The sequence below is a fragment of the Danio rerio genome, chromosome 12 (genome assembly GCF_052040795.2).
Source record: "Danio rerio strain M-AB ecotype USA chromosome 12, GRCz13ab, whole genome shotgun sequence".
NCBI lineage: Eukaryota > Metazoa > Chordata > Actinopteri > Cypriniformes > Danionidae > Danio > Danio rerio.
In genome coordinates, this window is record NC_141032.1 from 22528191 (window position 1) to 22552409 (window position 24219).

General features: G+C 34.5%; 1 protein-coding gene and 1 long non-coding RNA gene across 4 annotated transcripts in view; one reads left to right on the forward strand and one right to left on the reverse strand.

The window, feature by feature from the left end:
• rhbdf1b (rhomboid 5 homolog 1b (Drosophila)) overlaps positions 1 to 24219 on the reverse strand; it is a 76403-nt gene that overhangs the window by 16367 nt on the left and 35817 nt on the right. The window contains exons 2-8 of one of the 3 annotated variants that reach the window (XM_087276136.1): positions 20745 to 20880; positions 20462 to 20604; positions 14675 to 14788; positions 7638 to 7851; positions 5487 to 5693; positions 2245 to 2367; positions 768 to 931 (exon numbers count right to left, since the gene is read on the reverse strand). In XM_087276136.1, coding sequence (XP_087132262.1) covers positions 768 to 931; positions 2245 to 2367; positions 5487 to 5693; positions 7638 to 7851; positions 14675 to 14788; positions 20462 to 20604; positions 20745 to 20852 — 1073 coding nt within the window. In that variant the 5' untranslated portion in view covers positions 20853 to 20880. Of the gene's footprint in view, positions 1 to 767; positions 932 to 2244; positions 3255 to 3435; positions 4170 to 5486; positions 5694 to 7637; positions 7852 to 14674; positions 14789 to 20461; positions 20605 to 20744; positions 20881 to 24219 lie in introns of those variants that run through there. The other 2 variants (XM_087276137.1, XM_087276139.1) reach the window with 2 other exon arrangements.
• LOC147841377 (uncharacterized) lies at positions 12408 to 16317 on the forward strand. Its single transcript, XR_015504075.1, has 2 exons — positions 12408 to 13573; positions 13678 to 16317. It is a non-coding gene; the product is annotated as an uncharacterized LOC147841377 (long non-coding RNA).

Below are 24219 nucleotides of genomic sequence, written 5' to 3' on the forward strand. Positions count from 1 at the left end.
CTGGGCTTTCACTGAATTGACACCCCCTTTCTTCATGTGTTTAATACATTTCCCCTGCGTCATTTCATTTTAATATGCATAACTTAATATATTTGGATATCTTTGGCTGTTACTAGACCCAAACAAATTTCTGCAGATATTTATCCCATCATTGAGTCTATTTATTTACTTGTGTAAATGTATATTTATTTAGATTTAAACTCAATTCAGTAATGTTATTGATTAAAATGAAAATGTTTGTATCATTTATGTACAATACAGTTTGTAAAGTAATATTTTCAGTCTTATAGTAGATATATTATATGAGAGACTTGCTTTGTTTACCAAATAAGTGGATCTTATTGGATTTGCATAAACATCAAATACAAGTTAAAAGGATAATATTTTTTATTTTATATATTAAGTTTTTTGTTATGATACTCCCAAAATAATTCCACATAAATCCGCATATATATATTTTTTTTTTCAAAATTCTCAGCAGAAATAGCAAAAAAATGTCAGCAGATGCTGTCTGGCCCTAGTTGTTACTAACATCTGGTGAAAATTTCAAGTCATTGGCACTTTAAAAATATGTTTTCTGAGAAAAATGGTCACACGTTCAATACTTATTTCCCCCACTATAGTAGTTCAAGAAAAAACTCTTGGTGAAAAATGCTACTGTTATTTAGAAGAACTCTGAATGTAAGATAAAATGTTTTGTGAATATGAGCCTAGATTTTTAAATATCCAGCTTTCTTAAAATGTTAACAATATAATCATAAACTGACAGCATCAGATGGCTCCGCTCCAGCTCGGTCTTCTCCAGGGCACTCCCCGTCAGGTCCCGCTCATCTCCCGCTCGACTGGCATCTGTTTCTTTAATGGCAGCTTCAGAAGGTGATTCAAACACCTCGTCTGCGTATGTGGACAGCTCTTCATGGGTAACCCCATCCTAAATAGACAACATGGCTAATTACCTTTTACTTTCTTTCTGTTTCTGGCTGAATCTTAATTAATATTAAAACTACTAGTTGTTTAAATATAAAAATTATTCTGTTCTTTAATGTGGCATTTATTAAATGTAAAAAAATGGTTCAATTGTTAAATATTTATTAAAATTATATTAGTTTAGTTATTAGTTGATGAATTATTTAACTATTTTCTTATTGAATGTAGTTTCAAACAAAATTATTACTCCAGTAATTACCACCAATAATAATAATATTAATTAATATTAAAGGGATTTCTGTGACTGAAGAAATGAAGCTGAAAATTCATCCTTAAAATCACTGGAATAAATTATTAAATTAAATTATGAACTACTTTTGAACAGTTATTTTATAGTACAATAACATTTCACAATTTGTTCTGTATTTGATTAAATAAATGCAGCCTTGGTAAACAGGTGAACATTTAAAAATCCTAATGACCCCAAACTTTTGACAGGTAGTGTATACATATTTCATGATAATATAGGAATATGGTCACTTTGTTTCAAGTCAAACTTTTGATTTTGTTAGAATTTTAAAGGCAAACGAGTATTAGTGATGAAAGGCAACATATTAAAAAGCCATGGATGGATATCTACTGAAAACTGTTTTGTATTCCTCATTTGCATGGTTCAATAACATCAATATTTACATCTAAGTATGGCTTCTTGAGCAAATTGTTCAATTGTACACAGTCTGTTTTCAAAACTATATGCAGGCCATGTGGACACTGAGTCTCATCGATCTCAATATCCCAAGGAAGGAATTTTATGACTTGAAAATGGAGATTTTGTTTGGAAGCAGAATCTAAAATCTAATTAGGGTTATCTTTAATACTTTTAAGAGTTTCAGGAACACACATTTTAGAAAATTATATATGTGAAACTCAAATGTTTTGAAAGAGGGAAAAAATTTTACATTATGTTTAAAACATTGTTTGTATTTCAGGCATTAATTTTTTAGACAAGTATGTTAAAAATATCTAAATGTATATTAAAGATATATTCCGTTACAGATGATGCAAAGGTAAACATAAAAACAACAACAAAAAAAAAAAAAACACAACCAAACAATAGCAAAGTTTTGGCAGGACCATGTCTATATTTGATATACAGCCTGATGATGCAGTAGCTCATATTATATTTTAGTTTTAAAATACTTTATGGCTCATCAGATTATCCAATGACTTCAACAAAATAGCTCAATAACACCTCCGGGTGGCAGCATTGTAATGATCTGTACTGTAAACCACAGCAGGTTTTGTAGTCAATCTCACCTTGGCGAAGAAAGAGGTGTCCAGTTCATCAGGGAAATCCACTGTGTCCTCATCCAGGAAACTAGCAGCGGCAAAACTGCGCCTCGGCAATCGGCGAACAGCCCCGTCCCGCAGAGAACGACCCTAAAACCACCAACACTGACCATTATAATCTTTACCATCATCCTCATCAACAGCATCCAGCTTAACACTATAACTAATCTTCATATAACAAACACCAAGGTCTGTGATATTATATCATATGATATCACCTACACATCACAAATGATGGCAGAGATTAAACGCAATTACCAATGCAGCTGCGGCGTTTCCGGAGCCAAGCAGAGGATTATTACCTCAACCTGCTTTAGAATATTCTCTCTCAGACTAACAGCTGAACATTCCAGTGGATTTATCATTGCCATCTGTCAGCGTTGTGCCCAACCTATAGCCTGGTCATCTGAAACTGGGCCAAATCTGGGCCAACAAGTCAAGCCAGAGATAAACATTTACATAACAGATTATGGGGAGGGGGAGGTAATATTTGTTTATTACAATCTTTTACAAGGACGTCAAAGTGAGCCTCCGAAGTAATCTATGATAATCACCATGGCTGGGTTTATTACGATCTTGTTCCAGTGGCATTCACGTCATATTGAGGCACTCAAGCTCAGAGGAGATTTCAGAATTTTAAGGAATGATTATTGAGTGAATCAAAAGGTAATTTTTTTTTCTTGTAATTATCTGAAATGATTGGGTCGCTTTATCCTGTTGTTTGTTCCTGTCTGGGAACTTGTTTTGTTCATGTCTGGGAGATGATAATAAAAGCTGAGCCTGATTTCCCCCGGAAATCACTTTATTTGGAGCTATTCAATTCTGTCTTAATAAAGCAGACCGTATACGTCCAGCAAATCTCAATGTTGTTCTAGTTCTGGTTCTTCTATTAGTGGATGCATTATTTTCTCTGGTATTTATGCTGGAATTATTCTTGGAGCATAATTCCAACTCCAAGCATAATTCTTGGAATTATGCTTGGAGGTTTTACATTTAAAAAACAATTAAACACTGCTTAAATTCTGATGACAGATGTTTCAAGGCTCCGATATGCAACCACCCAACCCACTCTGATCTGGGGTCGAACCAGCAACCTTCGGCATGGGAGTCAGTTGCTCTAACAAGGAACTAAAAACCATGGCCTCTAGTGTCTGTCGCTAGATCACTTTTTCAGGTTCAGAGGTGTGAGGTTTACCCACACAGCACCTCACTAGCTGGCCACTGCTGCACTTACCCCTGTAAACCTCACTTCCATCTAGGTCACGGCACCAATGTAACCAGGCCCGGAGGCTAATCGGGAGGACCGGAACCGGAAGTATTCCTGGTGGGCTGGCGTCCCTATCTGCCTGCACTCTCAGCAGTCTCACTTTTTTAATTTTTTTATTTATTTATTTGACCATAGCCTCAGTCTTTTTATTCATTACTTTACCGCAGCTCAACTCCTATTATTTATTTTCTCGCAGCCCCATAAGCAGAGTGCTGCCTGCAGGTTAATCATGAAGTAATTGTCATTCGACTCCCCAGACAGCGGCACCATGCTCATCAGCAAAAATTTGTTAAGAGATACACGAGAGATGAAAAACTGATAATAAAATGTGCAAAGGTGGCATTAAAAATCCCAGAATTAGAAATGCCACAGTACATTTTTTGTTGTAAAAAAGTGGCACTGAGAGTACAACAACACATGAAGACGATGAAATGGCCGGTAAGTTAACGTTAAGCTATTTAGGAGCAGTACAAAACATCGATGTCTGCAAACCACCGTTGATGTTGTCCTGAGCGTTTTTTTTTTTTGTACTGTAGCTCTTCAGCAGTAGAAGCCTCTTGTCCAGTTTGCTGTTAACAGTGAAGAGCCAGGCCCCGTAACATTACCAAGCACCAGTCATGAGCCAACACATTAGAATAGGCAGGTAGGATTGTCATTGAGTGAATATAAGAATTCAAATTATTAATATTAATAAATATTAAACTTGCTGAATGAAAAATCCTTGTTTTATTCTTTATTTGTGTTTAAGGACTGGATATCTGTAAATAATTTTGCACAGAATATTTATTCAGATATTGCAGAAAAGGACATACAGTAGTGATGCTTTAAAGAATAAGTTTGAAGATTTAGCTACCCTTTAATGTTATCATATTTATGAAAAATATTCAAGTTTTAAAGCAGCTGTTTCCTTAAAAAAGACTTGATAGCGTCAATAGAAAATTCAATACATTTAATTTTAGTCTTGATTTTTATACTTTTCTTTTCGGCTCAGTACCTTTATTACTCTGGGGTTGCCACAGTGGAATGAACCGCCAACTTATCCAGCATATTGTATGTTTTACGCAGCGGATGCCCTTTCAGCTGCAACCCATCACTGGGAAACATCCATACACACTCATTCACACACATTCACTACGGAAAATTTTGCTTACCCGATTCACCTATACCACATGTCTTTGGACTGTCCCGAAGGAAACCAACGCCAACATGGGGAGAACATGCACACTCCACAACGAAATGCAAACTGTCTCAGCAGGGGCTTGAACCAGAGACCATCTTGCTGTGAGGCAATTGTGCTACCCACTACACTACAGTGCCGCCCTATTTTATACATTTAGCTTAATATATAATTGTATTTATTTGTTATTTTTTATTTCAAGGTTATTTATGAGCACATATTCTTACAGAACATAGATTTTGATACTGTTAAACTGTTCTGTTAATGTTAAAGTACTGAATTGGAAATGACGTTGTTTTAATATGGGTTCCAGAGTTGAAAAGGAGTCCCACTCCGGTCCTACACCACGCAACCAACTCTAAGCTTGGATCGAACCAGCAACCTTCTGCATGGGAGTCGGTTGCTCTAACAACCTTCACAGCTTTTCACTGTATGGCCTCTTCTACACTTGTAATTAAAAAAGTAGCTGTGTCTCAAATTTTAATTAAGGGTATAGCTCACACACAAAAAAAGAAAATTATGTCATAGTTAACTCACACTTGACTAGTTTTAAAGCAATTTGAGTTTTCAGTTCTGTTGTAATTACAGCCAAAGTAAAAGCAATAAAACTTTCTCCAGAAGAAATATGTTACAGAAAATACCTGAAATAAACCCTGAGAAAAATGTCTTTGCTTTGGTAAACAGCACTTTAAAATCTATAGCATCCCTGCTGTAGATCAATGCACAGTTCTAATGCAACATGCTTAACAAATGGCCTCACATTACCTTGACCAGAGCAGCAGCAGCTCTGAAGCCCATCTTGGCGACAGACTCACGCTTGCGTCTGCGGGGAGGCCGGTTGAAGCCGGAGCGGGAGCTGGTGAAGGAGCACAGGGAAGCGGCGCAGGGGGTGATGGGGGTCTGAGGTACATTCACACCATCCACCTCATCCACATTACGGAACGCTCGACCTCGAGCCAGCGGGTCTACGATCTGCAAAATCATAAACAGCGAGTCATATTCTGCATTATTAACCATTAGCTCCTCATTGAGTCCAACAGCTGTGGTAAATAAACATTACAAGGGCACATGGACTACAAAAAAAAAAAATGATAAAATTGAGCAAGGATAAATACTCCAGTATTCTATAAAAACAAACAATTTTTTTACAATTTGGATATCTTGTTGAATTTACAGCAAGAAATTTAATATTTTATGAATTAAATATTAATGTTAAATGAATAGTTCAACTATAAATAAAATTATTTTAAGTAACACTTTATTTTAAGGTGTCCTTGTTGTACATGATTTGTGTACTTACTATAGTTACATCCTAAGCATACAGTAAGTGCATGTAATTAATTAATGTTATGCAGTAGTCAAATAAAAAGTTACACTATAGTAGTGTCTCAGTGACAGTTTTGTACCTTTGTGCTTTTACACCTGTAGTATGTTTCCTTTGGTCCAGGCCATGGGTAAAAACGATACATTGTAGAATTACATTGTTTCACACCAGACCAACTGCTCTGAACTGAATCAATTGAAATGAACCAAAAAGCACATGACAAAATCCAAATCAGTCACTGGCTAGACAAATTTCTTGAACTGCATTTTGATTGGTCAGAATTAATGCATGGGACACAACACACAGAAGTAAACAAAGAGCTGTGAAAAAGTCAGGAGGCAGTATGGACCTCCGCTTAACTCCCCGTTTGTCCAAGCGTCAAAAAAAATTCTCATCCCAAAATGAACATCATAACTGACTACGACAGCTGGCTTAGTGCAAAAAAGTGAAATATTTTTGCATTTGGGTCAGTTTGTGGTTGATTCACATTTGAAGTGATCCAAGATTTGGTTGAAAGTGCACCGAAACCACCTATTCTAACAGGTCTCCTTATGCTTGCTTGGTCTCTATTTTGGTCACCAGAGTATGATTATCAATTTCACAACAGCCCAATCAAACCACTAAAAGAAAGGCAAACAATATCCGGTTAACGGACTAACTAAACTAAATAAGGCAGGTATGAAAGCACCCTTAGATTTTAGAAACAATGTTGTTTCCCTGATTTCTAACAAGTGTGTCTCATACATTCATCTGAAAAGTGAAGCCAAAAAAATGTTATCGCCCCCTGGTGGCTGGCTGGGAGTCAGAATCGGCAATAAATTACACCCTTTCCAAGCAAACATTTATTCATCAGGGGGTCGCCACAGCAGAATGAACCGCCAACTTATCTAGCAAATGTTTTACACAGCGGATGCTCTTTCAGCCGCATCCCAGTACTGGGAAACATCCATACGCACTCACACACACTCATGGCCAATTTAGATTACTCAATTCACCTATAGCACATGTCTTTTGACTGTAGGGGAAACCAGAGCACCCGGAGGAAACCCACGCGAACACAGGGAGAACATGCAAAGTCCACACAGAAATGCCAATGACCCAGCCGGGACTTAACCGGGACCTTCTTGCTGTGAGACGACAGTGCTAACCACTGAGCCACCGTGTCGGTCATCCAAGCAAACAAATTGTAGCATAAACCTTTAAACATGAAAAAACTAATTTCTTATTAAACTTCAAATAAATATTCATAAATATTTAATATGGGGTGTGAATAACTTTGATATTGATTGTATAACGCTATTGTAGGTCTTAATCAAGTTTGCTTTTATTGTTATCTAACGCCATAAAAGCAAAGTGTGGTGTCCATTTTATGTGCTTGTGAGTAGATCATGCTCAGCACAATAAAGATTCAGGATCTAAATGATGTCACCTTTATCATCATTCAAAACATGACATCAACCATACCCGAGACATGGTTTCATTTTTCCAGTGGTAATGCCACCCAAATGAAAAAATGACACCCATCTTTTTTTTTTATAGCCTATGGTTTCAATAGAATAGTTTAAGCAAAGGATTTTATGTGTTCAGCTTACCCTCTGCATGCCATGATGTGGCGGTGGGACATATAGAGGAGGAGGGGTTTCGGTGCTGGTCATGGAGAGATTGTCTTGGCTGGGCAGGTCCATCTCTCGGATCACCTGAGGCTTTAGTTTGCCGTAGCGCTGGGTGCAGTGACGCAAACTCTTCCGCTGCCATTTCTGGGTGGCATCCAAATCATTGCTGACCCCAAACCAGTCTGCTGTGCCCCTGTGGTCACATCAGTATTTATTATAGTACAAATACAACCTTTTTATCACACCAATTATACAAAAGGTATACGTCTAAAAAGACAATGGAAAAAATAATCAAATCCACTGAAGAGTGAAGATAAATCTAAAGAACTAGTTGAGACACATTTGAGGATGATTTTCCAATAAATCTACTTGATTAGAATAAGAATGAGCTTTATTCGCCAGATGTACACACAAGGAAGTTGTTTTTTTTTTGTTTTTGTTTCAGGAAATCAGGGAAAATGCAAACATATCAACACAAAAACACAGAATGACATTTGAATAAGTGGAAAAAGTAAACATTAACAATTCTGAATTTATATATATATATATATATATATATATATATATATATATATATATATATATATATATATATATATATATATATATATATATATACACACACACACACACACACACACACACACACACATCTAGATGGTTTACTGTATGTGCAATATATCCAATGATGACTTTTTTAACTGTACAAATAAGAAAAATAAATATTTACAATGTGGCATTATTGGTTCCAAAAACCATAAACAGTATAAGCCATGTATGTTTATGACCATGGGATAACAGGTAGCAACTAAGTTGGATATGGCCTGATGTTTTTATCCTTTGATGTTTTAGTGTCTTTTGTGCTTACTTTTTGATTATTTTGATTTTAAAATATTATTTGAACATTTTTCTTTTTTGCCAACTTTGCCCTCAATTAAAGAATGGTTTAATTATTACAGCTTTGCGCCTAATTTTTATATTTTGTGGCAATAGCTTTGTAATAAGTGGGATAAAGGTTGTTATTGTGGAATTACTGTTACTGGAAAAAAAGCATGACTTTTTTGTTGTATAAGGCCAAAGGGCTTTATTCAGCAAAAACAAACTGGATGTATCCCTTACTTAATGCACTGTGGGTTAACATTAAAGGTGCAGTAGGTGCTTGTCTTCTGAAACAAAAAACTTTTTAAAATCCTGAATCAGTATTGGAGTTACTTGGATGACACCATGGCTGAAGTATTTATTTTAGACAGGTAATGTTATGTTTTAAAACTATTTTAGTATGCAAAGCTTATGTAGATTTTGTTTTTACGAATGTGCTATATGCAAAGAAGTGTTGTTCAGATTGATGTGAATATTTTCAGTTTCATAAAGGACCTTTTACAGTATCGATATTGTAGATTTTTATTTAGTTTAACAACAAAACATCAGTAAATAACGCTTTTCCGCCTACCCTGCTTTACTGAGGTGAAATTGCCTTTATATTCACATCACATTGATTCATTTTTGAACAATGTTAGCCTGTGATGTGCTCCCTATATTGTTTACCGTGCTACTTTGAATATTTGGTCTGAAATAGCATGCAAGTATGGCTCGGTAACAAGTGTAATTACAGGACCCTGCCGTCCAACCACTTTAGGACAAAGTCTGTGAGAGAGTGAGACAGCAATCCTTGCATGCATGAAAGGATGCACATTATGACAAGTACTAATGTAGTGCATTGTCTATTGGCATCGTTCGTGTTTCAGGAGGCGTGGCTTTGGACGGCAGGGGAGGGACTGTGTTTCAAAGATTATGCTAACTGGTTAGCATTTTTGACAGATCACCTACTGCACCTTTAACCTACAATGAACAACGGTGTAACAGTATATTAATGTTAACAAAGGTGAATAAATACTTGAATAAATGTGCTACTCATTGTTCATGTTAGTAAATACATTAACTGACATTATTTACATGCGTCATATTGTAAATACAGTAAATATGTGCAATAATGTTGACAGTGGAAACACAAGCCTGATTAGTGTGACCGTAAAGCTCAGTACACTTAATAGTGTAAACTAAAAACTCTTAACATTTTGTAGAATTTAGTTTTTCAAGAAACCATGTTCTATTTGAATAACGTTAAGAGTCTGGAAAAACATGACAAAAATACATTAGTCCATATTATTTTAAACACAATTCAGAACAGAGTAAGCAAGCCTTTTTAAAGTGTTTGAAGTGTGTGTAAATGCTGGCCATACAGTGAGGACATCAGCCATGTTTAGAGAAAAGGACACATAGTAATAACAGAGTCAGCTGTGCATCATTACAAGGGAGGCCAACTGAAGGAGAGGCACCACCTTAATGCCAGTTTTTGGACAACCAGGAGATACAAGTAAAGTACTGTTTTGCCAATGTATATTTGAACAAACTTTTCTACTATGCATATACTCTTAAATAATTTTAGAAATGTTATTAGCAGTTTACTTATGAAATCAGACACATTTAGATAATCTGTAAACCAAAACAGACTAAAACCAAGTCCAGAAACTTCTGAAGAAGAAAATCAAATAACATTTTCCATTTCACAAAAACAAGGTTGGCAATTCACAGAGCAAATTAAATTTAGAAATAATTCACTGGCCTCATCCATAAAATTATCTATTTTACTTTGAAACCCCTAAAATAAATAAGCTGTTTCAATCACAAACACACATTCTTAAAGGGATAGTTCACCCAAATAATTTATTTGGTCATATTTAATCATCCTTTACTTGTTTCAAACCTTTATGAGTTTATTTCTTCTTTTAAACACAAAAGAAGATATTTAGAAAAATGTTGGAAACCTGTAACCATTGACTTCCACATGTTTTTAAGTCAATATACAGTTTTCAGCTTTCTTCAAAATATCTCTTTGTGTTCAACAGAATAAAACAACAACTCATAAAGGTTTGAACCCGTTTGAAGGTAAGAAAATGTGAAAATGTAAAAACTAAAATAAAAAAATTGGGGAAGAACTACCCCTTTAAACATTTACTTTTACAAAATTAAATAAATGATTTAACAAAATAATACACATTGTCAGAGAAAACTGAGCTACTGATGGTTAAAATGAATGAACAATCTATAAACCTAACAATAAAATAAAATAAAATAAAATAAAATAAAATAAAATAAAATAAAATAAAATAAAATAAAATAAAATAAAATAAAATAAAATAAAATAAAATAAAATAAAATAAAATAAAGTTTAATTTAATTTAATTTAATTTAAAAAATTAAGCTCCTCAAACATAAAGACACGATGCAACATTAAAAAGCTCCACTAGCCTACCTGTCTAACTCATCCCATGAGGCAAGAAATGTCATTTCAGAGACTGATGGGCAACATAAGCCCTCACACAAAGAGATACATTTCCTTGTTCTTCATTCTAGCCGCAAACATCAAATAAAAGTCAGAGAGGTAAATTATGCCAGAGCTCAGGCAGAAAACCAGCTCTAAATCCAGGTAAGTCCAGAAGATTGAGACTTTCTTAAACATTCAAACATCCTTAATGTATCTGAGACATCCAGCAGTGATTCACTGGTATCCACTTTAGTCTTGCCGCCTACAGATGAAACTCAGTGTTTGAAGAGTGTGTGTAAACACGCTGTAAAATACCAGCTCATCTGACTATTAGAGAGAGAGAGAGAGAGAGAGAGAGAGAGAGAGAGAGAGAGAGAGAGAGAGAGAGAGAGAGAGAGAGAGAGAGAGAGAGAGAGAGAGAGAAAGAAAGAGAGAAAAAGAAAGAGAGAAGGGGACGTGCTGAAACATGAGGTGAGTATGAGATCTTGGACTAAAAATCTCACTTTACACAATGAATCCAGGTCCATTCACACAAACACCTCAAATAGTATTGCCAGGGCCGACACATCTGGGAGCCCTAAGCACAATAAATTCGAAAAATAAATAAATAAATTAATTAATTAATTAATAAATAATAAATAAATAAATCATGAAAAACTGTCATTGCAAACTATGTACAATCTATCTTTTAAACAGAATTCAAAGATTGTATTGCTTAATAATATATTTATATAATATTATAAGTAATTAATTACTGATTATTGATTTTATAATTAACTATTAGCCAAAAGTAAAAATGCAATACTTTAACAAAATAATATGTGCATACATCTAATATTATCCCTTTCACACATTATTCTTATAAAAAGCACATAACAATTAATAGCATAGAAAATGCAAAGAATTAAAAAAAATAAAAAAAATAAAATGAAATAAATAAAAACAAAAAAGCAAATAATGTAATTTAAAAATAAATATAAAAACAAATGAAACAGAGGCAACAAATACCCTTCAGTCCCCCTCCCTTGTTCAGAATTGTTATCTTGTAGCTTTCTGAGATGCAGTTTCACAGACAGAGCTTAAATTAAACTAGGATTATTTCAATTAGGACACAACTTTTATAAACATAACTCATAAAAAATATTACCAGTGTGCTACTTCAGATAAAATATGCCAGTGAAGGATACTTTTAGCTTTTTTAAAGCGGCCCATTAATGCATTTTAGACTTTGATCATCATCTGTAAAAGCAGGCAAATAAAAAGAAAATTAATATAAATAAATAGACTGTGTTTGTTAATCTGAAACTGCCTATTTTCAGTCTTTAAAATCAAAATGACCGCTTAAAACTGATGGTAAAGTGATACTGTGTTTGTTTCTTGCACCAGGAAAATTGATTTGTTTCATTTTTTCATTTTTTTTTTTTCAATTTGAAAAATAATTTCAATGTTCATAAATCATATGATTGTATATTGTAAATCCAATCAAGTGGGCTTGCGTGTATTTTTTTTCCTTTTCTGTGAATATATAAGTCACACATGTGCAAAAGCACTGTTAATGAGGACAATTTAAGCATTGCAAATAAAAACGATTAGAGCAAACAAACACTTCAGACCACTGGACCGTAGGTGGCCCTAATGACAACGGAGCCCTGAGAACACATTTACAGGGAGAAAACTTATAATGAATAACTGCATAATGCAATGTCTTATACAGGTGACAGGGCTTGATTAAGGGTAAAGATATAGCATGTTTCTGAAACATTTTTTGGTCTGTAATACTGTGGCGAATAAAAAAAGTGTCACTCTTCACTCTTTACAAATTATTCATGCAATTTGGCCTTCTGAAGTTATCAGTCTTGAGAGAATTTATTTTTTTATAATCTTGTAAAAGTGTTTCATTCCTGGATTTAAGTGTTGAAACAATAACACTCTCTTATAAAGCAACAGGTTCATCACCAGGATTTTCAGAAAAGTATTTATTTTATTTATTAATTTATTTTTAATAAATTTTTTATAAATTTGTAGTTTCTCAAGATTAACTAGGTTTGGGTCAGAGTAAAATGTTCATATTTATTTTATTCTATGAAGATCTAATAGTATTTCTTTCATATTTCATTTTTGTCATGAATTGATAATTGGTTAAGAAAGCTTTTTTTTTTTGTTGTGTCTGAAACTCAGGCTTATACCGCCAAATATTGCTTTCTTTATGTCTTCTAAAGAAAAAAAAAATTTGTATGGTGTGGGCTAAAATGAATAACTTAGAAAATCTGTTTTTAATCATTTTCAGCTAATTTAATCAGTTTTATTTTCTTGTTTCATGTATTCTTGTTTATGTACAGCACTTTGAATTACCATTGTGTAGGAAATGTGCTATATAAATAAACTTGCCTTGTCTTGCCTTGCCTTGAAATCTTTTTATTTTTTTGTTACTTTTTGTTATTATCTTTCGGTGTTTTAAATGTATTAAACTTCAATATACTTATATTAAAATATTTCTAATAACTAATTTCTTTAGTCTTTGTCATGATGACAGCAGATAAAATTTGTCTATAGTTACAGTATTTTCCAAGATACTAGTAATCAGCTTAAAGTGCAAAGTAAGGTCTTGCCTAGATTAATTAGGTTATCGTTAAGTGAAGTGAAGTGAAGTGAAGTGAAGTGAAGTGAAGTGAAGTGAAGTTAAGTTAAGTTAAGTTAAGTTAAGTTAAGTTAAGTTAAGTTAAGTTAAGTTAAGTTAAGTTAAGTTAAGTTAGGATAGGTTTAGTTTAGTTAAGTTAAGTTAAGTTAAGTTAGACAAGTGACTAGACTACAGTTTGCTTTAAAACCTTAAAAAATATGTTTAAAAAAATGTAACTGCTTTAATTCCAGCTGAACTAAAAGAAAGTTTTTCTCCAGATGAAAACAAAATAGTACAGAAAATCATTTGAAAATGTACTCTGTTAATTCTCACGTGGGAATTAATTAAAAACAAATTAAAATTTGATAAGATGTTAATAACAATTTTGCCTATATAAATACAGTATATAGCCTACAGTATAAATATGACTCCTTTTCCCTCCTGCAAATCAGGTAGGTATCAATAATAATATAGTCCAAACCTGCAACCTCAAGGCACTCCAGAAACCCACACTGTTAATAAACACTAGTGCCATCAGACATGTGCAGAACAACATTTACATGAATAAAGCATGAGTCACAAACAGCGGCAGGGTTGAAAAGCACAGAGAGAGGCCCACATAAGCAGTTTGTTCAGCTCTGTGAATAACACTTTCTGTCGTGACATGTTCATCTCCCACAGCTCAGATATTCCTTTGATGGCAGACACATGTAAGACTGGAGAGCCAATACACAATCAGTTGATTATCTTTAAACGTAGCCAAACCCATACAGGCAGATGTGAAGGCTTTGATGCGCTCCTGTCTTAGTGTTTGAGGAAGAAAAAAGGAGTGTGTGTGCGTGCAGGAGACTGTGTGTGTTTTCTGATATTCCTTCAAAGGCAAATGAACTATTATGGATGAATATGGAGTGGCTAATAACTGTCAAGGGGTCTGTGCTAATTCATATAATTTATCTTAAAAAGAGGTCGTGTTCACAATTGGTTCTCTTGATTTGTTTGATCTGGATTAAAACAGTAAGCTTTAGTTCACCTACTTACAGAACAAACTGGGCCTGCAATTAGGTTTTGCTGTACCTGAGGACGATTTGGGGCAGTGACTGACGTCTGTCGGCTTCCAGACGTGAGACACAGTGGCCTTTAACCAGGACGGTGCTCATCTGCTCAAAGCGCACTCTTTTCCCTGTGGGACTGAGGTGTGGAGGATCAGGAAATACAGATGAAGAATCAAGAGAAGAGAAAAGATAGAAAAGTATACAGTTAAGTTACAGAGATGAAAAAATTTAAAGCATTTAAAAAGTTGACAGTCATGTTAATAGAAAGGGAGAAGCAAGAAAGGAGGTTAATAAGAAATTAACTCTGCATCATAAAAGACACAAACATGAGCACAAGAAGAACAGATGCTGAAATAGAGATGTGTGTGCGAATTTAAAAATGAACATAAATACATTAGTTTGATTTACTGCTGTTTCTCCTGACAGTCGAGAAATTCAGACATCCCAATAAGAAAAAACATCCAAGACTATTAAGAAAAACAGTGCTTATAACTGTGACTAAGGGAACAATATGGGATTTAAAAAGAAAAAGCACTGAGGGTAGATAAATGAGCAAGATAAAATAGTATACTCAAATAAGTAATGACAAAAAATGCAAGACAACAAATATTTTCAGTTCAAGTTTCAACATATTTTTAAGCTTTACAAAGTTTAACTTATTTGTCCAAATCAAGGTTTATTTAGCAGAGATGGTCAGGCAAGCAATGGTCAACACGGGGGCAAACAGATGTACACAGGCAATCCAGAGTCGAAGTCAAATAAAAAGGTAGATGGTCTGTACAGGCAGGCAGCAGGCAATATAAACAAAGAAAACAAGGCGAGGGTCTAAAACACAGCAGGACAAGGCAAGAGAAACTGCGTTGTAATGTTCACCATACAGTTTACAAGACTCAGCAACAATTTTGTTTTGTTTTTATAGTCCATGTAATCACATCATGAGCGGCTTCAGCCTAGACTGTGTGTGTGCATGCGTGCGTGCGTGCGTGCGTGCATGCGTGTGTGTGTGTGTGTGTGCGTGCATGTGTGAGTGCATGCAATCACTGGAACTAGGAGCATGTGTGTGTAAGCGGTGCATGACTGGACCTTGTAGTCCATGAAATGGCGTATTTGTAGTCCCTTAGCGATCTGCAGCCGCTAGATCATAGGTGAACAACTAGAAAAGTTAATTTGATTCAACTAAAAATGCAGCAAGAACTCTTTGTACAGTGAACACATGACCATTTCTGCATTAAAAATACTTTACTAAAACTGCATTACCAAAACCACTAAAACAATGTTATATTATTTGCTGATTTGTTTTCTTATGTAAGCCAAAACGTTTTAAACAATGTATATATTTAGAGAAATTGCATGGAATTATTCAATTTTGAGTGTGCCTCAAACAGGTAAGTGGTTTCGACAAACCACCTGTAGAAAACATCAATCTCTGACACTTTAACCGACTCTTGCACTAATTTGCACATTTGATCCAGACACTTTCTTACAATCTTTTCATATCTCTAAAAAACTAATTTTTTGCCTTTCTGAGTGTGCTTCACACAGGTGAGTGGGGTTGATAAACCACCTGAAGAAACACTTTTTTCTCTATGTGCCCTGGACACTTTACTTAAAGTCCATCTACAAGGCCTAAAAAAAAAAAAAAAAAAAAAAAAAAAAAAAAAACAATGTTTATTTTTGTGAATGTACCACAAATAATGTTGTTTTCTTTAACCTTAAAATACCTCTTTTGCACAATATTGTTTTGTCTTATGTAAAAGTACTTGTATAGTCTGTCCTGGGTTATGTGTTTAGTCACAGTTAGTAGTTGATATAGTTAATTACTGCTCTGGTATGTTAGTTATTTATACCGTAGGTTTAAAACAGCTCTAATGTCCAGTGTTGTGTTGTTATCTTTATGATTGTTGGTTTATGCAGCACTTTGGTTCTGTGAGAAACGACATTATGTTTCACTGTATGTCCACACATGTGGCAGATTGACAATAAAGCTCAACTTGACTTGAATTGACTTAAAATTTCAAGCAGTGACATAATCATGTTCTAACATCACCTGCCATCGGTCAGTATCTGGCCAATGCTCAATATCTGATTACATCGGATGATAATTTTACTTTCAAAAAACATTCATACTAGGGGTGTAACAGATCACTGTTGATCCGTGATCCGTATGGATCACAACCCACGGTTCGGAATGCAGGTGACCCACGGATTAATAACTTTTTTGAACTTGTAATTTAATCCAACATTTATAACAATCGCAGAGAGATCGCCTCCCATGAGCGTCGTTCAAATCGCGGGTATGAAAGCATTTTGGCTTCTCAGAAAAATATAATGATGATGGAAAGAGTTGTGGTGGGACCTACCTAAATGCTTTCATCTATTAATTTAGTGTTTTCTGTGACTGTTTGTTTAGCTTGCATGAATGCATTCAGTGTAAAACTGCACAGTTAGACATTAAAAGATTGTAATCCCAATTCAAACCTGCGCGACATGAACGATAAATGATAATGATTTGCATATGTTTATTAATCCTTTAAAGCGCTGCATTTAAATCTGTATCGAAAGAGATCCAGTTTTTATACTTTTTCAGTTACTTACAAACAATTAAACAACACAGAAGTACAGGGATAACAGTTTTAAGTTCAGATATAAACACTCATGTTAATGGTAAAGAATAAAATCACAGTTTAATGAAACAAGACGCTGGTGAATGTTTGACGCTGGTAAAAGCAATTACATTGTGTAACCAACAGATGGCAACCATCAAAATTATGTCACTGAAGAGGTTTTCAAAAATTATACACCTACAGTATAGTGAAACATGAAGTTGTATGTGTGAATTGTTACATCATTGATTGAAAATAAATATGATCTGTTGTACAAGATGTTAAATTTCTTTATTTTGCATTATCAGCAACAATAGCAAAGATCATTTTTCGTATCGAATACTTTTCTTTTTTCAACTGGTTGTTTCAGGATTTGTATTTTTTATTAAAATACAGGTTCTTAGTTTTGTTTATTCAAAGTAATGTTTTTTGCAGTAATATTTTTGTATAAATGGAAAGCAAATGACATTTGCTCTTTGCATAAGACATTTGTCTCTTTTTTGCTGATCCGAGAAATAGTCCGATCCGTGACTTAAAAACTGTAGAGTGATCCGAACTGCAGATTTGTGAGCCGTTACATCATTAATTCATACCATACTTGATATGCTGAAGAAAATTTTCCAGCTGCAATAAATCACTTGTCTTGTAAAGTGTAAAAATAATATTAGGATAAAAATATAACTTAAGTGACCCAAGAATATTTTGGCACAAGAGGACCTGTAAAACAAGGATCAATATTTGCATTTCTATGATGGAGGAACTGTGATAAACTTAGACTAGAGATTGAGATTCTGCTTGTGCTTTATTTGACTGGTAAACAACTCTTTGGATCATCTAATATTGTTGTTGCTTCAATACAATGCGCAACAATTGCTTGTTTTTTGAATTACATCCAGTAATGTTATAACAAAGCTCAGCTCGCTCAAATGTCTTTTAATGAGAATTTCAACCATGTTAAATTAGGTTAAGAAATAATATAATTTTTTATAAGTGTTCATATAATATCATATGGTACAGGACCACGCAATTTAACTTGGCAAATAAAGTGATCTTTCGTAATTTAGCGTTACATTACTTTGGGCCATAAAGTAAAGTGAATTTAAATGATTAAATTGTAAATTATCTAGCTATCAGCATGTGTCATTTTTGCATTGCCTTCGAGAAAATGATACGACTGCATCAGTAAAATTTATCTCCTCGTTCCTGTCAACATTCACATTCTGAACCACAACAGAGTGCAAACTGCCATTAAAATCTTCCTCCATTTTGCTAGCAACACCTATCTTCCAACGATCCAATCAGCTCCCAAAGGATGAAGTTATCCACCGCCCTCTATTTGTTTCCCATTTCAGAAACCATTTCAACTGGATGTACATCACAATAGAGGAAAAAGGGAAATCTTAACTTTCATTTCATGCAGACTTTAGTGTTTGCTACACTTAATAGCATACTACCACTACTAATACTACGACGATGACTACGACTACTTCTACTTCTACTTCTACTTCTACTTCTACTTCTACTACTACTAATACAACAACTACTATTACTGCTACTATTCCATCTGCCTTGATAAACTGAAATATCGTTACGTCTTTTCCTCCTTTTGGTTGATAAACTGAAATATCGCATAAAAGATGTGCAAATAAAGCAGTGTTTCAATTCAATAAGTCAAAGCAAACAAAATTGTCTCTTCCTGATTAACTGGCGCCAAATATCAAAAGGAAAAACGGAATTTGCTGCAGCAGGAAAAGTTGCATCAATGTTTTCTTCATTTAATAAATGAGTTGTGCCTTAGAAGACAAACACTGACGTTCAATGAACGTGTGGTGGTGTTTGAAAGCGTGAGACACAGAGCACAGATGCTCTTGAAAATTCTGGGGGTCATCAATAATATAACAACATCACTAATACAGAAACGGTTAAGGCGTTTTAGAATGACCAAAACAACATTTCAGGTGTTTTACAATGTGCTCGGTCTGCTGGTTTGTCCATTCACACACATGTTTATCATCACATGATCTCTTATAACAAAATCACATAACCTTTTTTAATGTGCATACTGGAATGCACACAAAAATAGGTGGATGGAAACATAGATACTGTAACACAGCTTTGGAATAATCTGCATGTATAAAGCACTATAGAAATAGAGGGGACCTGACTTGGCCTGACTTGAATGATAACAAAATTATTGATTTTAAGTTTAAAGCAAAAGATTATTCAAAAATCGACATTTTCGTGATTACTCACTCAAGTGGTTCTAAATGGTTTGAAATGATTTCTTCTGTTGAACACAAAATAAGACATTGTGAAGATTATTTTAAAAAAGCAACCTTGACATCAATAGTACAGGAACAAAAAAATTACTATGGAAGTCAATGCTATTTTTTCCAACATTCTTCAGTATAACTTTGTGTTCAACAGGAAAAAAAACCCTCAAACAGGTTTGAAACAAGTGAAAGGTGAGTAAAATGAAGACAGAACTTTTCTTTTTTGGGGGTGAACTATCCCTTTACAACTGTAGAACCCAACTTTTTGCTTCAAAGACCTGTCCAACACAGCTGTTTTTGTTTCATAAAACTTTCTCACAACTCAATAAGCATATCTTATTACTGTGAATGATAAAAACAATCATGCTGCTTAATACTTTTGAGGACACCAAAACACTTTTTGTTCCGGAGTCTATGACTATGATAAATAGAAAGTTCGAATGAACAGAAAGTCTCAAAAAAAAAAAAGTTTCAATAAGTGAAGTTTTAAAAAGTAATTTCGAGAGAAGCATGTGATATGACTGTTCGCGGCTGGTCTCCCATCTGTAATCATTAGTAAGCCAATAGGATTAATCCAAAATCACTATAAATAGCACAGTCTAGTATTACTCCCTTATATTTGTTGTTTGAAGAATCCATCCACCCTATCCCCCTCTTTTCCTCCTTCTCCAGAGGGAAATCTCCAGAACTACCTGATCTTGTACCCCTCGTCGTCCAGGTGGGAGCCCTGGGCTCAATTATCTCAGAGCTTAGGGTTCTCTCTCGGGATAGCATGCTAAACCTGCTAATATTATCAAGCAATATCTAAGTGAGATCTCTTGAAAGTAAGTGTCACACTGTAAGTAATTTCTGCTGCATTAGATCAATTCCATTTAATTCTGACATCAAACTTTTAAATAGCAGAACTTTATATGCGCATTTGAGTTATCCTACCTCTTGATGGTCTGTGAGATGGAGGGTTTGCGCAGGACTGAGGGTCTGCGACAGCCGTTGATGTCAACTGGCGGGCATCTGAGCTGAATATTTTCAGTGGGCACACTGGCACTCCGCAGGTACAAACTGTTACGCATGACAGGCTGTGTGTAGAACAGTAACATGTTTGAATTCTTCTTTATTCAAGGGGAAAAAAATAAGCATTTCAAAGCAAAAAAAAAGCCTATTTCGTTTTGATTGTAAAAATCAAAATTTCAAAATTGTAACACCAAATAATATCCACCTGAAGGAAGTGATTGTGTTCCTCCACAGTGGGGATGTCCAGTCTGAGCCAGGGCGGCTTCTTTCTCTGCAGGCTGTCATTCCTGCTCTCATCCTCAGCATCGGCCATGTCTGCCGCCCCTCCCCTTACCAGCCAGCTGTAAGATCAAGCAGGGGCAAATAAGCACAAGTGAACAAATATGGGTGAACAATACACCCACACACACACAAAACAGCAATGCCTTACATAAGACACACCACCATAATCCGTATTTCCATCTGGTTGTTGTGACATGATGGTCCAGTGCAGAGTTCAGTTACAGAAAAATGACAGACGCTTTTGTGCTCTTGGGACTCATAGCCGCTTTTTGCCATTAAATCACCCACTATGATTGCATATATAAGCAGTAATACAGTAATTCAGGATTTTCATGTGGTGAGAGGAATGTCACCTGCTGTCAAAACGAAGGTTTCATCCAATGGCCATTTACATTTTTGTTGAATATTTCAAGTTTTAGACCAAGAATTAATGTAGTAAGACTGTAATGTGTAGTAAGACATACAGTGCCTACTTGAATGCTTATTATTGCCTTATATATTGTGTCTTTATATTGTAAGAAACAGCAAAGGTGCATACTTAATTTTATCTTTTAATATTATTGTTTTAAAGGGACAGTTCACCCAAAAATGTAAAATCTGTCATAATTTACTTGCCCTTTACTTGTTTCTAAATCTGTATGATTTTCTTTCTTCTGTTGAACATTAAATAATATATTTAAGAAAAGGCTGGAAACCTGTAACTGCTGACTTCTATTGTATTTGTTTTGCTACTGTGAAAGTCAATGGTTATGGGTTTCAGATTTTTTCTAAATATCTTAATTAAAAAAATAAGTACTTAATCAAAACCTTTTTAATTTTGGGTTCACTATTTCCACTTGTCGGTGTAAACTATCATTTACTCGCTCTCATGTAAAGATCTCAAAAAGAAGAAAGAAACTCACATAGGTTTTAAACAAGGATAAATAAATGGAGGCAGAGTTTTAATTTTTTGGGAAACTATTACTTACGTTTGTTTTTTAATCTTCATTTCTGAATGAAAACTTCTTGATATTTTGCCCATAGGTCTCTGTTTGCTGTCATGTGACTGAAAATAAAAACTATAAATTCATGATGGCCTATTAGTGTGATTTAGTTTCTTAAAAAATGAACTGTGACCAACTGTGTGCCCCAATGTCTCCAGCAGAGGATGCAAAGTCACCTATTATCCACTGTTTGTTTATTTAAAGCAGTATGCTGTGCTTAAGGAACTGCCTTTGCTCATTCCTTATTAAAAATTCCCCATTGTTCAAAGTCTGCATTCCTGTGCATTTATTTATTTATAGTTCACTAAAAATTAACATTTTATCAAAATTTCCACACTCATGTGGTTCTAAACTTTTATGAGTTTCTTCTTCTGTACAACACAATACAAGATATTCCTAAGAATGTCTGGGGAAAAAGCAGCCATGGTCATCAATAGTAGGAACACAATATACTATGGATGTCAATGGCTGCTGCTTTCCAACGTTCTTCAATATACAGTATTTTCAATTGTGTTCAACAGAAGAAAAAAACAAACAGGTTTAAAACAAGTAAAATATCAGAAAACAATGATTTTCTTCTTCAAATTTTTTATTTTAATTTTAAAAAGACATGGAATATGATCAGGACTGAGAACATAAACACGGAAACATTTTGAGGTCACTTTGGGTAATAAACATTATGGTTCAACTCTATAAAGGCACTTAACTCCATGTTGTTGGAGTATTGGAAATCAATGTTGATGATAAAAAGTATTTTACAGAGCATCTAACTTTAAACAGAAAAACAAATAAACCAAAACGAAAAAAGTTTTATATAAGCACAACATTTGATTTACATTTGATTCAATTACATTTAATTTTTATCTTATCTTATCTTATCTTATTTAATTTAATTTAATTTAATTTAATTTAATTTAATTTAATTTAATTTAATTTAATTTAATTATTTCATTTTGTTTTATTTTATTTGTCATTCATTAATTTTCTTTTCAGCTTAGTCTCTATATTAATCTGGGGTCACCACAGCGGAATGAACCGCCAACTTATCCAGCATATATTTTACGCAGTGGATGCCCTTCCAGCTGCAACCCATCTCTGGGAACCATCCATACAATCATTCACACTCATACATTATGGACAATTTAGCCTACCCAATTCACCTGTACCGCATGTCTTTGGATTGTGGGGGAAACCGGAACACTCAGAGGAATCCCACGCAAACACAGGGAGAACATGCAAACTCTACACAGAAACACCAACTGACCCAGCCAAGGCACGAACCAGCAACCTTCTTCCACTGTGTCGCCCATTTATTTTATTTTATTTTATTTTATTTTGTTTTATTTTATTTTATTTTAGGTTCTTCTTAAATTATGAAATTTTGTTAATTACCTTCCAAATATATTAAAATCCTATTTTTGGTAAGTAATATGCATTGCTAAGGACTTGATATTGAAATCTTTAAAGTTGATTTTCTCTAAATTTGCATTTTTTTGAAGCCTCAGATTCCAGATTTTCATCTCAGATATATCATCCCAGCAAGAGCCGAGCAACATGGTGGCTCAGTGATTAGCACTCGCAACAAGAAGGACTCTGGTTTGAGTCCTGGCTGGGTTAGTTGGCATTTCTGTGTAGCGTTTGCATGTTCTCCCTGTGTTTGTCCTCTGGGTGCTTCGATTTCCCCCATATTCTAAAGACATAAGCTATAGGTGAAATGAATAAACAAAACTGGCCATAGTGTAAGTGTGATTGATTGTATATGGGTGTATTTCAGTACAGGGTTGTGGCTAGAAGGGCATCAGCTGCTTAAAACATTTGCCGGAATGAACCATGATTCATTCCACTGTGGCAAACTCTGAAATAGAGACTGAAGCTAAAGGAAAATTATTGAATAAACCATACATCAGTGGAATGCTTATTGTTTCAGCTTTCAGATAACATAAATATCAATTTTCAAAAGTGTACACTTGTGACTTGTCTTTTATTTTATATAGATATAGAAATACTAAATAAATGCATTCAGTAAAGATACATAAAGCACGAAAATGTCTCAGGTAGAGAATTTGTTCATTAAGGTCTCACGAGCAATTGAAAAAAGTCTGCAAAATCTTTCAGTGTGTACATATGAGCTCTGTTGTAAGTGAAAATATAACGTTTCAATGTGACAGATGGTCACAGGACAAATCAAAGCCGCTTTCTGCTCACTTTTCAATATTCTTTTTTGCATATCTGAGGCCGAATTCCACAGAGACTGTAATATCATTACTGAACCCATGGAAATTACTTCCTCAAAATACCAAACGATTGTGAAACATCACCCAGAAAAGCGTTATTATTTGACACCTTTGGTTGAAGAGTCGCTCTCGGTCACTACAGACAGTTCTGATCACGAAGCATGGTAGAAAGACCGTAGAG